Below are 15948 nucleotides of genomic sequence, written 5' to 3' on the forward strand. Positions count from 1 at the left end.
ACCCTACCAACTCCCAGCAGAGTTTTTCATACAGGCTTAAAAATGGGTTTAATAGCATTTATAAACAAACTTTATATTTATCGGTACAATCCCAAGTGCCACCAGTGTGGTCTGGACCTAGTGCTCCACACGGTGTTATAAACAGAAAGTGCTGCACACTCGAGCTGAGACACTGGAAAAACTCAAGCCAAACAGCAGGATATTTGGATTAATAACATAAAAACAGAATTAATTTTATCCAACTCAATCAATCCCATTTCAGGCAAATTAAACACACTTAACATATTTGCCCTTTGATGCAACAGCAGGAATTTGACAGAGCATGAAGTGCAACAATCCTCCCACAGGCAAAGGATGCAAATCCCTTTTCTGCCGTCGAAATCACCACTACACACCCAGAAAAGGAAAGATGGCAAGATTTACTCCATCTTATCTCAGTTCCCTATGAGAGATCACTTTTAAATCCAGCCACCTCCTCCTTCCCAGGATAAACTGTGTCCTGACAAAGCAAACTCAGCCCAGAGTCACCACCTGCACTTTTCAGAGGCGGAGGGTGTGAGCAGCCACATGTCCCATGCTCTCAGGCATAACAGGGCTTTCTACAAGGAAACACACATATCCACAGATTTTCCTGGAAAAGACCATGATTTAAAAGGCCAAAAACTTCTTCCCTAAACTAAAGAAGTGAGGAACAGAATCTTTAAATTCACAGGAATTTTCTACAGAAAGGTTGGCTTTGTTGTTTTCTGCATTTTTTTATTGGTTTGGTTTTTTTTTAATCTTTCTTGGTCCATACCTCACAAGCCCAAAGAAACATTTCACCAGAATCCTCCAATGCAATTTTACAAGACATTAGGGCAGCCTTCAATCTTTCCTGCTTAAAGCAGAAAAGCCTCTAATCTTTATAACTGAATGTTTACATTATACAGAAACAACTTCAATTTATTAACTGGCAGATGCAGTGGCACAAAGACTTTCATGTGCCCTGAGAAAAGAGAGATGAGGCAATTTGCCCCAGCCTCAGAAACTCATTTAAAAAATGTGAAACAACAGTTTTAGAAGAACTATTAATCTGTTGAGCTGGATTCATCCTATCCAGCTGTGGGCATGGGAATCTCTAGTCAGTGGAAAATAAAAAACAGAGTTGAATGCTCCTCTGATTATATGAGGAGTGATGCACACAGAGTTTCTAACTCTAACACCTCTGCTCTTGATCTGCTTCACAAAGTTTAATATACAAAATCAGTAATAATCTGATGAGTAAGGGGAGAAAACAAACAAAAATCAAAGGCAGCCCCTGTACTCATCATCCCATCAGCAGTGAAGGTCAACAGCCAAGGCCACAGCACAGTAAGAACCGAGGAAAGGCTCAAAACATGGATTAATAGATTTTCATATTTCACTGCAAACATCACTAACTTTTAGCACAGAATGACCAGGAGCGTGATCAGGACTTGCTAATATTTATTACAAATACAAAAGTGTGAGTGCTTGAACGTTTAGGGGGGAAAGGGGAGAATACAAACACTTCCATTACAATGGCCCAACGATGCAGACTAACTGGTTTTATTAATCAACAAAGTAAAGATCAATATTTGCACATGTTTATGAACAGGTAAGTGCATCTGTTTCTGCATTACAGCACTCTGGATTGCCTTTTCAGTGAGCCAAAGCCATGGGAAGTGTAACCACACAAGCTACAGGAGGAGTAAATTCAGCCCACCACACTCCTTTTGAAATGGCTTCAGTCCAAAACATCCTTTTTTGATAGAACAACAAAAAACAAGTATGCTAAGCTACAATTTGCCTAAGGCTCTTAGAAAAGCACTTCCAAAGATAAAGCTTCTGCAGGTCAAGAGCTGAATTGCTGTTCTTTAAGGTGTCTTCTAAAAGAAACAATGCCCCAAGTGTTCAACTTCTTTAGGTCCCAGACGTATCTCACTTTTAACATCTGCACAATATAAATGAAAATCATTCTTCATTCCACTAGAAGGTAATTTCAGGTTTTTTAAATCAATCACTCGGGGTGCTCAGCCATTCACAAGTGATTTGAACCTTAAAAGATTGGACCTTTAAGAAGAAAAGGAAAAAATCCTGAAACTGAATAGCACATTTCCCACAATGACCTGCAAATTTAGAGAGATAAGTTATTGTGTAGAGCTAAACAATATGACAGGGTCTTTAAAAGACAATATGACCTGAAGTTAAACCTACAGAAATGAAGAATAGGTCTATTATCTGAATATTATTTTGAGAGATGCATTTTAAACTACAATGCACAGGTGCTAAGCAAAAGATCAAGTGAATCGAAAGAAATTGTAAATGACAAGAAAACACGTTTTTCAGCTGCATCCAAATAACTACTGGATCCACTATACTTACATTTTATTACTGGGATTAGAATTTTCTCCCATTATATTAAGAAGAAAGGAATGAAGGAAGCAAAATATAGCTTGCAATGCCAAAAAATCTTTTGTCTTGTAAAGAGAACAGTAACATCCTGCTTAGTTCTCTTATCTTTTTTTTTCACACAAAGATTTAATAATCTTACATGCTCTGAACAGCACATAACATTTATTCAGGTTCTCTAAATATCCATAGGTGTAACAGAACAGGCTCTCCTGGTGCTGTTTGAAAAATGTTACTCATTTTCTAAGAAAATTTTCCAATTAAGGAAATTTTAATTTTTCTTACTTTAAAATACTTTGTTTTCCAACATTTTTTCATGTTCTGAAATTGAAGAATGGCCTTCCTCCACTTTCTTCCAAGCAGAAAAGGTAAAGTAACATTATCAAAAAATAAAAAAATTAATGCAAATTGAAAATACTTTAAATGCTTATAATTTTAAACATTTAAAACAAAATTAACACTTCACTCTCACTGAAAAATAAAAAAAATCAGTATGTTTCTTTATAAGAAAAAGCACCTAAAGATCTCACTATCTCTCTTTGAAATACAATATGTGGCTGAGCAGCTCAAGTGCTCAGTATTTGGACCTGATGAGGAGTAAAGTACAAATCTCCAAAGAGTTATTGTTGACAGTAATACACAAAAAAAAAATAAAATTCAGCTGTGGAAATACTTGGCTAAAAGGACAGGACCAGAAAACAGATATAATAATCTCACAAGTGTTATGAAATAAGCATGGATTGCTTTGCCATTTCTGAGGTCTCGAGTATAACTGGAAGCTCTGATAGCAAGTAAGTTGTCCATTAGCTAAAATTGATGTGTCTTGTCTTTTCCTGTAAGATTTGATGGAATAACAAAGGAGAAAAAATGAATTGGTTTTAACACATGGGTGTGAACCACGTCTCTATAATGCAAAAATTCCACAGAGAGCCTTGTTATCTAACCTTTCAGCTCTGAAATATATCTTCTCTTAGTTTCAGAGCAGAAATCAGAAAAGCTATTTTGAAATAACAGCAGAGCTCCCAGGAAAATGCTTTCCTTTGTAACTGCCATTTAAAATTGTCATTTAAAAGCTGGATAACTGAGATAATATACAACAGAAAAGACAGTAGTCTTGTCACTTTTTTGTCTTTGTTATGATGAATGGAGATATATGGAAGATTTCTTTTTTAACTGGGTTTAGTACATTTTGCTTTATTTATGCTTTTCTTCCTGGTTCATTTTGAAAATATATTTCTGTTGTAGATACACACTCCAGTTAGGTGGGGAAAAAAATCATCACAGTATACATCATGTTCACATCCTGTGCATCTCTGAGCTAAACCAGCAAAACCAAAGAAATATCAGAACCCTGAAGTTTAGTTTAATATTCCACAACTTTCTGATGCCTCTAAACAATCTTTCACCACTCCTGTACACATCACAAAATAATGAAAAAAGCTATAATTACATTTAGGAAGCTTTTCTGTGGATCCATTTGATGGGAAGTGGGAATCAGTATGATGGGGATAGATAAGCCTAGCAAACAACAAACCCAAAGAAGTAATATACTTGTCATTAAAATTTAAAGATTGAAAACAAATTCTAGAGACCTTGTCCCCCATCTACGTAATGCAGAGATGGAAAGAAAAATTTCCTTGTTAAACTGTTACTATGAAAAAAGCCCACACTTACCATCACTGTAATCAATGGGTGCATAAGTTCCTAGGAAAAGGGAAGCTGCAAAGCTACTAACCAAAGAGATTCTCTGAAAAAGAAAAAAAATTGGGAAATAGTGAGTCACATCAGTATTCACTTCAAAGAAAGTAAGTGGAAAGCAAATAAAGTAATTGGAATCAGCAAATGTTAATAGATGCCTAAGGTCAGGCCCAGAAAGCACTCAAAAATACACCTAGAAGGATTATTCAGCTCTGACCATCACAGTAGTACAGCACATATCAATCTGAAAGTAACCCCATGATAAAAGCTGTTAATAGCTCTGCCTTCTGAAACATGCAAAACACACCTAGTATGTTTGCATATTCTGTTAGCATGAATCCACAACTCCAGTATATCACAGAATCTCATTTTTAAAGAAAAATACTTTCTAAAAAAAAACCACACATGCAAAAAAAAAAGAAAAAACCCACCTGTGTCTTGATGTCAGGGGAAATGCTCAGAACCATGCTCTGCCCCACCCACAGCACAGGTCTGTAAGCTTTTAGAAGCTCTGGCAAAGCTCTGAGAGCACCTTTAGCACCTCTTCATGACCCCTTGCTTTCCTTCCAGCTGAGACCCCAGACCTCCCAGGAGTTTCTCCCAGGAGCTGGTAATAATCAGCTCTGAACTGAGCCACTGCCTGCAGCTCTGCCTCAGGGCATGCTCCAACTGCCTGAAATCCAGCTGTAGGGCTGGCCAAAAAATGCCCCATGTGACACAAGACACTGATCCACCATGAACCTGCTTCCTCTTCACATCTGCTGTGTGAACCATGAAGTTAACCAGCTTTCTGCATGATCAAGTATTGTCTGTTCCCAAGAAGCTAGCACAAAAGCAGACAAATTTCTCATTCTGTGCTGTGACTTGCTCAGAAGAAATATGGTTGTCACCCAATAACTAAACAGAATCAAACCTCTACTGGTGGAGTGAGCCAGAAGTGACAGGTTTTTTATTAATGTTCACAAAGCCACAGCTTCACACGGCATTCAAGGGCAGCCTATAGCTAGAGCTCTAAGAGGTGATTGTAATGGCCAGGAAATTTAATGATGCACTTGGTCTTCATGCATCTCTCCTCAAGAATATATCACATTGTGCTCAGATAACAAAGGCTACCTTCTGTGGTGCCCCAGTGGGTAGTAGCTGCCTGAAATGGAAGGAAAAAAGGATGAAGTTAAACTGTAAATCAGCCAGCCAGTTTATCAAGCTGACCTACAGAAGCAAAAACATCCACCTTCCACATGTCATTGAGACTGCCAAGCTGTTAAGTGCTCCTTGAGGGTCCCCAAGAGCAGCTCTGGCAGAGAGATATTTTGTGCTTGAACACACCTTGCATAAGCTTTATTGCTAAAATTTGCCATCAGTTCAAACAGGCCCCAAGGTCTGAAATCAGTCTGACCAGTTCTCAGTTCCATGGACTCATGAAATGAACTGCTTCATACAGAGGTGAGATTTAAAAAAATAAAACACAAAAAAAAAAATTATTAATGCTATCAAGAACTGAAGGAACACAAAACCAGGTCTTCCTTACTTCCTTACTTACTTCCCTTTGTACAAAAGGGGTCTATGTTTCTCCTTTTCCAGTCAGTGGGAACTTCACCACACTGTCACAACTTCTCAAATATGATGGATAGTGGTTTAGCCACTTCATCCACCAGTTTCCTCAGGACCCATGGAAGTATCTCATCAGGTTCCATGGACTTGTACATCTTCAGGTTCCTTAGATGGTCTTGAACTTGATCTTCTCCTACACTGGGTGGCTCTCAATTGTCCCAACCCCTGTCTTTGCCTGCTGTGACAGGTGATGTGGCTGGAACTCTTGCCAGTGAAGACCAAGGCAAAAAAGCCATTGAGTGCCTGGCCTTCCTCACAGCCTGGGTAACCAGGTCTCCCATTTCCTTTTGGAGAGGGCCAACATTTTACAGTCTTCCTTTTACCACTGACATACCTATAAATGCTTTTCTTGTTGCCCTTGATGTCTCTGGTCAGATTTAATTTTGTCAGGGTTTTAGCTTTCCCAACCTGATCCCTGACTGCTCAAACAACCTCTCAGTATTCCTGCCAGGCTACTGCCTTTATTTCCACCTACCGTAGGCTTCCTTTTTGTGTTTGAATCTGTCCAGGAGCAATTTGTTCATCCACACAGGCCTCCTGATGTTTTTGCCTGACTTAATCTTAGTTAGGATGCATCACTCCAGAGCTTGGAGAAGGTGATCCTTGAATATTAACCAGGTTAGGAGAGCCTGTATCCTTCCATTCCAACACTCCAGGAGGCATCCCACCACATCTCCATGATGCCAAAAGGATCATAACCCTCTAACTTCTGTTTATTCCCTGTGCCATGTGTGTTTGCCCAGATATTTAATCTGGATTGCCAATGAAGGTGACTTTACTGGCTGCTGCTGTCCTTCAGTTGCTCTCCTGCTGACTTTGCATCCCTCTCCAGGCTTTGGGTATATCTCTTTCTGGTACTGGCATCAAACTAGTAGGAGTGGGTTGGTCTGAGGTTCTCCTCCCCCAAGAACTTCAGTTTAAAGCTCTATTCACCAGCTTGAGAAATCTAACACTCAAAGTAGAACTGCTGTCTGATTTTTATCTCCCTAACTACTAATAATTTAACAAAATTAAAAAATAAAAAATTCAATTTTCATCTTAAATTCAAACACAAGAAGCAGAATAATCTTTAGCAAAAGGTCTGTAAAAACATCTGTACAAAATTAATTTTAAAAGATTTTCAACTGTGTTTTCCAATAAGGGAATTGAAGTTAAGCCAACCTCAGTTTGCTTGTAGACCTCAGGATTCTGGCTGTAAATCTTTGCTATCTGGTTTCCTGTAAAACGCTGAGAAAGAAATGCAAATGCTTAGAAACACAAACCCTAAATGGAGTCAATAATCATTAACTCTGTGTAATGAGTTCAGAACATTGCACTTTGGATATTTAATTTGCCTGATGCATGATGAAAGTCAGTGCACAGCAGGCAATCTGCACTAAACAGGGTATAACACATAGTCTCATTATGAGAATTTTGTTCACCTTTTGAAAAAAAGGCATGTGGAAAAGCATTACTATCCATAATTTACATTTCAGAAATGACAGTTCAATGGAATGAATCACACTTATTCTGTGCACAGGAACCAGCACAATTCAAATGCTGCCTTCAAATCCTTGAAAAGGTTTAAGCTACACAATCTATGTACCTGCCTGTGAGGCAGGTGAATTGAAATTAAAGCAGGAAGTTTCATACTCAAAGCAGAAACTCCAGCACAGGCTAAAAACAGCTGTGAGAATATTTATTTTTCATCCACGTACTATGTCAAAAAATCAAAAAAACCTTCTAGCACTGAAACCTTAACATTTAACAAGTAAAATATAAACTGTTAGTGGTACACAAAGTCTGATTTCAACAGCAACCATAAACTTTGCATGATGATTCAGAAACAGAAACATCAGTTTGGGAGGTTAAAGCATTATTCTATCGAACCAGGAGTATGAGCAGCCAGGTGCTGAGATGCCTGGAGAGCAGCCCTGCTCCCACTCCACAAGGCATTGTCACAGTTACAAGGAGGGAAGACTCAGGCAGAGGAAACAAGTAACAATGTACCTCTGACAGTGTCCCAAACTTCCTAATCACTTCCCTTAGGTCAACAGCTGCTTGTTAGCCTCCAGGGACTATTAAAAGCCCAATATTTTAATTGCAGAATTTTCCCAGAGCAGTGATGCACAACTAGGTGGAAGGATTTACCCTAAGCAAACCTGTAACACAAACTGGGTTTCCATCCCAATAGAAATGTGGCTACACAAGCTGTTCCCAGGGAACAACCAGGCCCTGAGACTTTAAGCATGGTCACCCAACATTGTATTTGGAAACCACTGGCCAAATGCTCACTCCAACTGCCTCCTGCTTCAAAATTTCTAGTGTTTGGTTCATTTCACCATAAAATTTCAGTATCTTCCATTGTGAGACTAATGCAAAGCACAGTACAGTTGGAGTTTCTTCAAAAGCTCTGTCTTTCATAGTTAATGGCTGATGGTTACCTGCTGCAGTTCCCTGTGAGGATAGAATTGTTTCTGTCAAAAGATTCTGCTGGGAATCTCCCCATCCATTCCTTACCTCATAGGCCCGGGAGCCAGTGACACTCGCCAGGGGCTGGGCTCCCCCCATGGCTTTCTCCAGCGCTCTGCACTGGGAGGCTGTGCTGGAATCCATCCAGATGGGACTGTTACTGACTGAAAAACAGCCCTGTCATAAAGAACACCCTTTATTAGGAAGTCTGATCTCTGAGAAGTCCCTGCTAGAGCAATAAAAATACAGCAGCCCTACGTATCAGCTCCCAGCTCAGTTCTCTGACGTGCCTTCTGCCATTCTCTCAGCAATTACAGAAATCAGATATCAGATATTGGGTAGAATGTTGGCCAGTGATGAAAAGTTCAGCCCAAATTTTACATCAGTGGGAAACAACATTCTTTTTCTGCTGTCACTTCACAGACCCTGCAGCACGATGTCTCAGTACATCCTCTGGCAGCCAAAAGCCCAGCCCCTTTTAGAACTCTGCAAACCATCAGATTATCTTCCTACAGCTCTACTGACACATTTGTCTTTAATGCATAGCCACCTGGAAATACAACTGAGGCTTCATATGCCATTCATTCCATCATTTTAATGCCATTTCCATGAGTTTTGCACAGATGAGATGGTTACAAAACCAATGATTTAACACATCAGTTACACAAAAGTCTCCCTTTCAACATAAATCTGTCCCTTCTGACCCTGAAGTAAGGAAAAAAGGGTCTTCCAGAAGAAAGCTACGTCCTCACAGGCTTTTTTTTTTGAATAACAGCTTGTCAAGTGTGTGTTCAAAGCTCAGCAATCAGACACATACAAAATGCTGAGGTTCAACAAGGTACTTGGTTAGGATTTTAAGTCCACACAACATTACACTTACATTTTTCAGAGGTAAGTGTGAACTGGTCTTTTTAAAATAGATATATTTTCTTATTAAATCATTTGCACATCCTCCAAGGAAACTCAGGTACAGTGTGGTCTTTTCCACCACAATTTTTTTGTTAATATCAATATATTAAAAATGTAAAATTTTTAGACATTGTTTACAAAAATATTACATTTTCTAGAAGATCAAAGAGACTGTCACTTTGACACAGAAAGATTCTGTGGGGATACCCACTGGCACCTGTAAGCTTTTAAAGCAGAACATACTGTCATTCAGGAAAAAATAAAATGTCAAAAGCCCTGCAACTGAAGGAACAACTACTACATTTCATTTATGCTGGAGGGGCTTGCAGCCCAGCCAAATAAGAGGAAGAAGAAAAGCAATGTGTAAGGATCAGAAAAAGGACAATGTAGCCCTCCCTTCAGAGCTTTTGTGCATCTTACCTTTAGTGATTGATGTAAAGGCAGTTCAGATGATGCATTCTTTAAAATCTGGATGCTTCCTTTTTTCCAGTACACACTCCCATGTTGCTGTAGGAAATACAGAAACAGGGGATGGAGATGCCCTCCCAAGCCTCAAAGTTCATACCCTGATCTTACGCTCTAAGGAACAAAAGAACTTCCTCCAAACTAGCACCAAAAAATGGCCCATTTCAAATCAAGGGTCTCATTAAAAACTCTTATGTAAGACTGAGTAAAACAGACACTAAACCAGAACATTATTTTGAACTACAGAATTTTCTAGTGGGAACAATTATTGTACTACTAATGGCATTAAATACTTATTTGAGGGTTCTTTGAGCTGTAGCCAGGGCTCCACAGTCAAGGTTTAGTTCTGTGCTATTACAAGCCTGCCCCCCTTGCTGGAGGGAGGCAAAATAAAGGGAATAGGGGAAGTCTGGAAATGTGCTTCCTTTTTTCACTGGAGTAAGGTGGGGTTACTTGGCAGTCCCCAGCTTGTGCTCCACTGAAGAATACCAGCTCTGATTTTCAGACACTTTGCTCAGACTTTCAACTGCAATCAATGAAACATGGAGATAAAAGCAAGGGTTTTGATTAATTAGTCCCAGATACATCAAGATGAATAACCTAAACCTCACACGTCAGAATTAGCTATTGCTTTGGTGCTGTCTTCACCCTGAATATCATCTGTGAAAGTTCTAAAAGCTTTTGTTGATTCATTGGAGTACTAGGAGGAGACTGGCTAACTGACTAAAAGTCAGGGTGGGTTTTATAAATCTCGAAAAAAGGCATTATGCACTACAGGCTAAATCACAACAGCATTTTTGTAATTTCTGCATAATTTTTGCTGTTTCTGGGCAGATGCCTGTCCTAGCCAACAAAAAACTGCTCAGTAGCATGTTACTGTGCTTTTAGCAAACTGCTCCTTGCTGTTTCTCCTACCCCATTTTCCACAAGCACCTGGATCCACTGAAATTCAAAATGAACAAAGAATTAAAACAAAGTGAAGCCAAGCAGTTCTGCACTATGCTGATCTAAATACTTGCACAGCAATAAACCTCATCCTCCACTCCCACAATCTTCTAGTGATTGTTGTGTGTGCTTCAGGTATCTGGTTCCCCTGAGGAATGTCTGTGGATGCTTATGTAGAAGTTGAGGTCTTATTTTATGCCTTTACAGTCTTCTGCCATACAATTGCTTAAATTTATCACTCTACCTTATACTTTGTCAAATAAATACAGTGAAACTGAACTTTTCTGTACAAACTAACCTGGCCAGCACCAGACAAAGCTCTGATCTGAGAGAAGTTAAAGCCTGAAGACTTCATCTTTTCCAAGATCATATCCAGAGCCTACAACAACAAACAGAATCACGAATGACAGTAATGAGCTATCAAATTATGCATACTCACAATCTGAAATTAAACAGTAAATTCATGTCATCACTGATAAGAGTTCATTGGCAGATAATGAAAAATTAGTTAATGACTATGGACTTCTCAAAAATCTGCATAAATTAATTTATTAAGTGAGAGTCCATAAAAGAAAAGTTGAGTCACACGGGAAAAATAAGATCTTTAAAGAAACTGAATCACAAAGATCCATTCCTTGAATCCTAAATAAGAGGCAAAAATTAAAGAATTCCAATTCATTAAAAAGCACTTTAAGAGTGCTAGGCACAAAGCAAGATTATCTTTTTCCGTTCTTACTTTTGAAAATCCATGAAATCTTAATAGGGTACACCCTGCACCCCATCCTACAAGATGATAAGCTCAATACCAGTGCCTCCAGTGTCAACAAATTCACAGATTGTTTAACAGACAGATAATTCAAGTGATTTTAGCATGTGATTTCAAGCATCTAGGTAAATTTTGTTCTTTACATATTTTCCTGGAGTTTAAAACCAAAAATTAATCTATCTTTAAATAGTTTAATTTAGATCAGCATTTCCCAGACTCTCTTGACAAATGAACCACTGCAAGACTTCCAAAGAAACATCATATATACCTATCTCATCATATTATTAATTTAATAATCACAACAGTTCCTCTTCATTATGGTTCAAAAAACCAACTGCAAGCAAATTTACCAAACCTTTGTCAGCTACTGTGGATCACCAACTGGGGGTTCTGTGACCTTTCAAATATTTTAACAATTCAAATCCCTCTAGTGAGACAAATTTACATAGTACCATGTAAGTGTTGCAGAATCTGCACAGAAGTAAGGAAGGCCTTATTTTAAAATAGAAAAAAAAATTGTACTTCAAAATAAACATTAGTCAAAGTTACTGTGGATCAGTGAATAAATTGCCCTTTCACCACTTACCAGTTGTAACATCAACTGGTGAGCAAAGCTTATTCTAAACAAAATAGTTTAAGTAACCTGGGAGCTACAAAAACACAGATCTCAGGAAGGCAAAGTGACAGCTGCCCTATTTGTGTATGAGGGGAAAAAAAACAGTCTTTATTTCAAATGAAGAAAAGTCAGGAAGGAATATCTCACACATAGAATGCTGTAATAGTAGTGAGTGAAGAAATAAACAAAAAAAACTCATCAAAATGTTAGCAATTTCTACTATGTTTGTTGATAGCATTACTATTTGCATACCAAAGACATAGAACAACACTTCAAAGAAACAGAATGTAAGCAAAGGCACTATGTTGATTTGAGTGATGGGTTCCACTATTCTCACAATAAACTTTCATTTCTGTAACAGCAAGGATAAAGTTGATCTATATAAAGGCTGTTCATACCTTGACCCACATAAGCACTGGTGAAGTGACTGTCAGTCTGTCACTGTGAATATAGACTCCACCTTGAGTCCTACAGAAAAACAGGATTTTCTCTTGGTAAATTCAGCAATTTTTTTTATTTTTTTTTTCCATGCCAAGCACAGTTCTTCAAGTTCATTAATGACCAAAGAGAATTTGCAATGCTTTTATGTTAAGAGCACAGATCGGTGTTTGAAACATGAAAAAGTAAAAGCCAGCTGCTAGGAGGTGACACATTTGACCCAATTGCAAAGTAAATTATTTTCAAGGAAAGGCCCTGATCCTGAAGATCTGGGATAGAATCCATTGCTGATACTGCTCACTGGCTCCATGTAATTCATAGTTATTTCTGTCACAATTAGTGACTTGAACCTCAAAGATGAAGTTCAATTTTTGCTGTTAAACCATCAAGCAAATAAATGTGTATTATAGAAACTTGTGAGTGGAGGATGACATTTGTCAATTCTAGCCTATTGTTTAAGTAAGCAAATACTGTCATTCTATATCTTAACTACTGAATTTATCTCCAAATGCCTTTTAGATGTTCCCCTCATGCAATTTACATGCTGTTCTGAGAGCATCCCACCCACTCATGTCCACAAGTCTGAAGTTCCAAAAGAAAATTAATGGTTTATTTATACATAATATTTTGGGGTATATTTTCTTAATTTATTTCCTATTAGGAGCTCTTGTTACATTTAAATGCAAGGAAGGCAAGAGCATATACTACCCTTGCAGAGTGAGAAACAGGAACATGGCATGACTTTTTCATATCAATACATATCAATGAGACCAAATAGGGTAACAGTCCCCTCACCCCAATCTCCAAAGCTTTATTATTACCCAAGTAAAATATAAAAAGCCTTACTTAAATTCTGGAAGGTCCTTATCAAAATGAACATTATCCTCGTAAATGACTCTCAGCTGTTCATCAATAGCAATGACTTTCAACTAGAAGATATAAAACAGGAAGTTAACAAAATCTAGCAATAATTGAATAGCACTGATGACTCATTTATAATAATTTAATTCCCACAGACAAAATGAAAAAGAAAAAAAAAATCACCCCAATCCATACAACTCATTGAAAGTTGTATGGATACAACATAATTTTACATTAAACAAGTTATTATGTGATTTTCCAGCACGTCACCTATTCAGAAACATGTGGGTTTGTTTGTTTGTATTTTCTTTCTCCTGTAATGCACAAGATTTGGCTACAGGCATGTGCTAAAGAACAGCAAACATATTACCAGGTTCATAGCTTGCATCACAGTAGCCAGTTTTTCCAATTCCTCCAAAGAATACAGTATCTTAGATTAAAGGCATCATACACCCTCCTTTTTTGTCACCTCCTCTTTTTGCCTGATCTTACCAAGGAACCTTACAGATCCTTTAGGGTATCTTGAACATTTTTCCTGCTCCCCAGATGGTGAGCAAATCAAACTCTGCCCATTTGGCAAAGCTCAGAGGGCATTACATAAATGTATTTTTAACTACTGCAACAGAAAGCAACATGGCCAGCTCCATAAAGCTGAGCTCTCTTGTAAGCATGAATTAGAAGGGTACCACAACCTTTCCTCATCTGTCTTTATTTAAGTTCACCTAGTTCTGAAGAAAGACAGTAAGAGCTGAGAAGAAAAGCAAGAGGGAAGCTCACATTCTGTGTCTATTTCAACCAGGGGGAAAGTGCAAACTGCTGCTAAAGGAATTGATAAAAAAAAAAAAAACCTACAAAGGCTGTCATTTCAAGGAGCTGCATTCAAATAACAAGGCCATCCCCATTTTTACCATAGTAGTGTAGAGCCATTATCTATGCCCTGGCACAACTCATTACCAACCTGCACTAGCTTAAAAATGGCTCTGACCCACTGCAGCCTAATTGGCTCTCTGCTTGCAGCACGTCCCCGTGAAAACACTTGATCAACCTAACCTGGATGTGTCTTTTCAAGCTCCTAAACTTCAGCACAGCCATAATGGTGATTTATGCTTGAGCACCTATTTTTAACATATTCAGGCCTCTGCACAACTTGGGCAGAGTTTCTATTTGCAGTGCAGCAATACCTGGCTGTGCCAACAAATCAGAATTTCAAGCAGAAACCTGAGCATTCGGGTTCACAGTCTTGATTAGCATGAGGACATTGGGAAGCCAGGTTTGGGTGTGAATCCCAGCTCCCAAAGCAGCAGAGGGGTCTTTATGCAGCCTGCACATAGAGAAGGGCCACAGCACTATTCTCCAGGATTTAACGAATCCCTAGCAGGATGGGGAAGCAGGACACATTTGGACATACAACCCACTGCTTCAGATGGCAAACACAAAGGGATGAAGGTGAAGGAGAAATGGGAACCAGGTACATGCACTGTGTGAAGGCCATGGACATCTTAAAACACACAAATAGCTTGGAATTATTATGCCCAAAAGCTAAAATACAGGAAGTTCCACTTCAAAATGAGGAAGAACTTTGTTACATTGACTGTGGCAGAGCATTGGAACAGGATAGCCAGGAACGACATGAAGTCTCCCCCTCTGGAGACATTCCAAACCCACGTGGACATATTCTTGTGTAACCTGCTCCAAGTGACCCTGCCTTGGCAGGAGGTTTGAACTGATTATTTGCAGAGATAATCACAGACTCACGGAATCGGTAAGGTTGGAGGGACCACAGTGGATCATTTGCTCCAACCTCCCTGCCTTAGGAGGCTCGTCCCTAAGCACACGGCACATGATTCTGCATAGACATCTATCTCCAGTGGCGGAGACTCCACAACGTCTCTGGGCAATCCAACCCTAAGGATTGTGTGATCCCGTGAATAATTTGTTATCAGCCGTGTCGGGCTGCAGCGGGTGCGAGCCCCGGGCGGGGAGCACGGCCCGGGGACCGCGAGCAGCCGCGCACGGCAGCCCCGCCGCGAGAAGCAGGAGAGCGGGGACGGAAGGCGCGGGGAGGGGACGGAAGCGGCCGAGAGAAGGAAGGCCTGGCCCAGATCTTGCTCGGCGGCCGCGGTGGAGTGGGGAGCGCCGAGCGCATCCCCCGCATCCCTCCGGAGCAGCCCCCGTGCCCACAACCCGGGTGCGTTCGGAGCCGGAGCGGGCAGCGCAGCCCCGCAGCGGGCAGGGTCCGCAGCAGCCGGGGCGCCCCCGGCCCCGCCGCCCGGCCGAGGGAGGGGAGAGCACGGGAGGGGCGGGGGAGGTGCGCGGTACCTGCTGCGTGCTGAAATCCCAGCCCAGGTAGCAGGGAGCGGCCATGGCACGGCACGGCCCTCGCCGGAGAGCTGGGGCAGGGACCGGGAAGGGACTGGGAAGGGGGCGGCTCTGCCGGCCCGGCCTCCCCGGGCAGGAGCCGCCGGCCCAGCCCAGCGGAGCGGTAGCGGTAGCACCGCGGTTAATGAGTGCTCAGGGAGCAGGGAGCGGGACGAGCGCTCCATCCCTTGCACGGAGGGGCCGGGAAGAGCTCGGGGATGATGTAGGGGTGGCTCGAGGCCATGGTGGGGTGATGCTGCCATGGGATTGTCCCGAACGCGGGCCCGTTCCCTGCTGCGCAGCCCCAATTCACACACCAGGGCGAGGTGATGCTGTCCCTTCGTTATGGCTTGCGCAAAGCAGGGAGCTGCGTGGTAACACGCAAAAGGCTGGTGCACAGGTCGTTAAAACTTTACACTGA

General features: G+C 40.6%; 1 protein-coding gene across 2 annotated transcripts in view; it reads right to left on the bottom strand.

Moving 5' to 3' along the window:
* Window positions 1-15948, bottom strand: part of XYLB (xylulokinase) — a 96428-nt gene that overhangs the window by 65062 nt on the left and 15418 nt on the right. Inside the window, exons 1-8 of one of the 2 annotated variants that reach the window (XM_058833120.1) lie at window positions 15489-15703; window positions 13155-13237; window positions 12269-12338; window positions 10787-10867; window positions 9499-9585; window positions 8218-8346; window positions 6880-6945; window positions 4084-4156 (exon numbers count right to left, since the gene is read on the bottom strand). In XM_058833120.1, the coding sequence (XP_058689103.1) occupies window positions 4084-4156; window positions 6880-6945; window positions 8218-8346; window positions 9499-9585; window positions 10787-10867; window positions 12269-12338; window positions 13155-13237; window positions 15489-15533 (634 nt within the window). In that variant the 5' untranslated portion in view covers window positions 15534-15703. Of the gene's footprint in view, window positions 1-4083; window positions 4157-6879; window positions 6946-8217; window positions 8347-9498; window positions 9586-10786; window positions 10868-12268; window positions 12339-13154; window positions 13238-15488; window positions 15704-15948 lie in introns of those variants that run through there. The other variant, XM_058833119.1, reaches the window with a different exon arrangement.

Source organism: Poecile atricapillus, chromosome 2, assembly GCF_030490865.1.
Source record: "Poecile atricapillus isolate bPoeAtr1 chromosome 2, bPoeAtr1.hap1, whole genome shotgun sequence".
NCBI classification, from domain to species: domain Eukaryota; kingdom Metazoa; phylum Chordata; class Aves; order Passeriformes; family Paridae; genus Poecile; species Poecile atricapillus.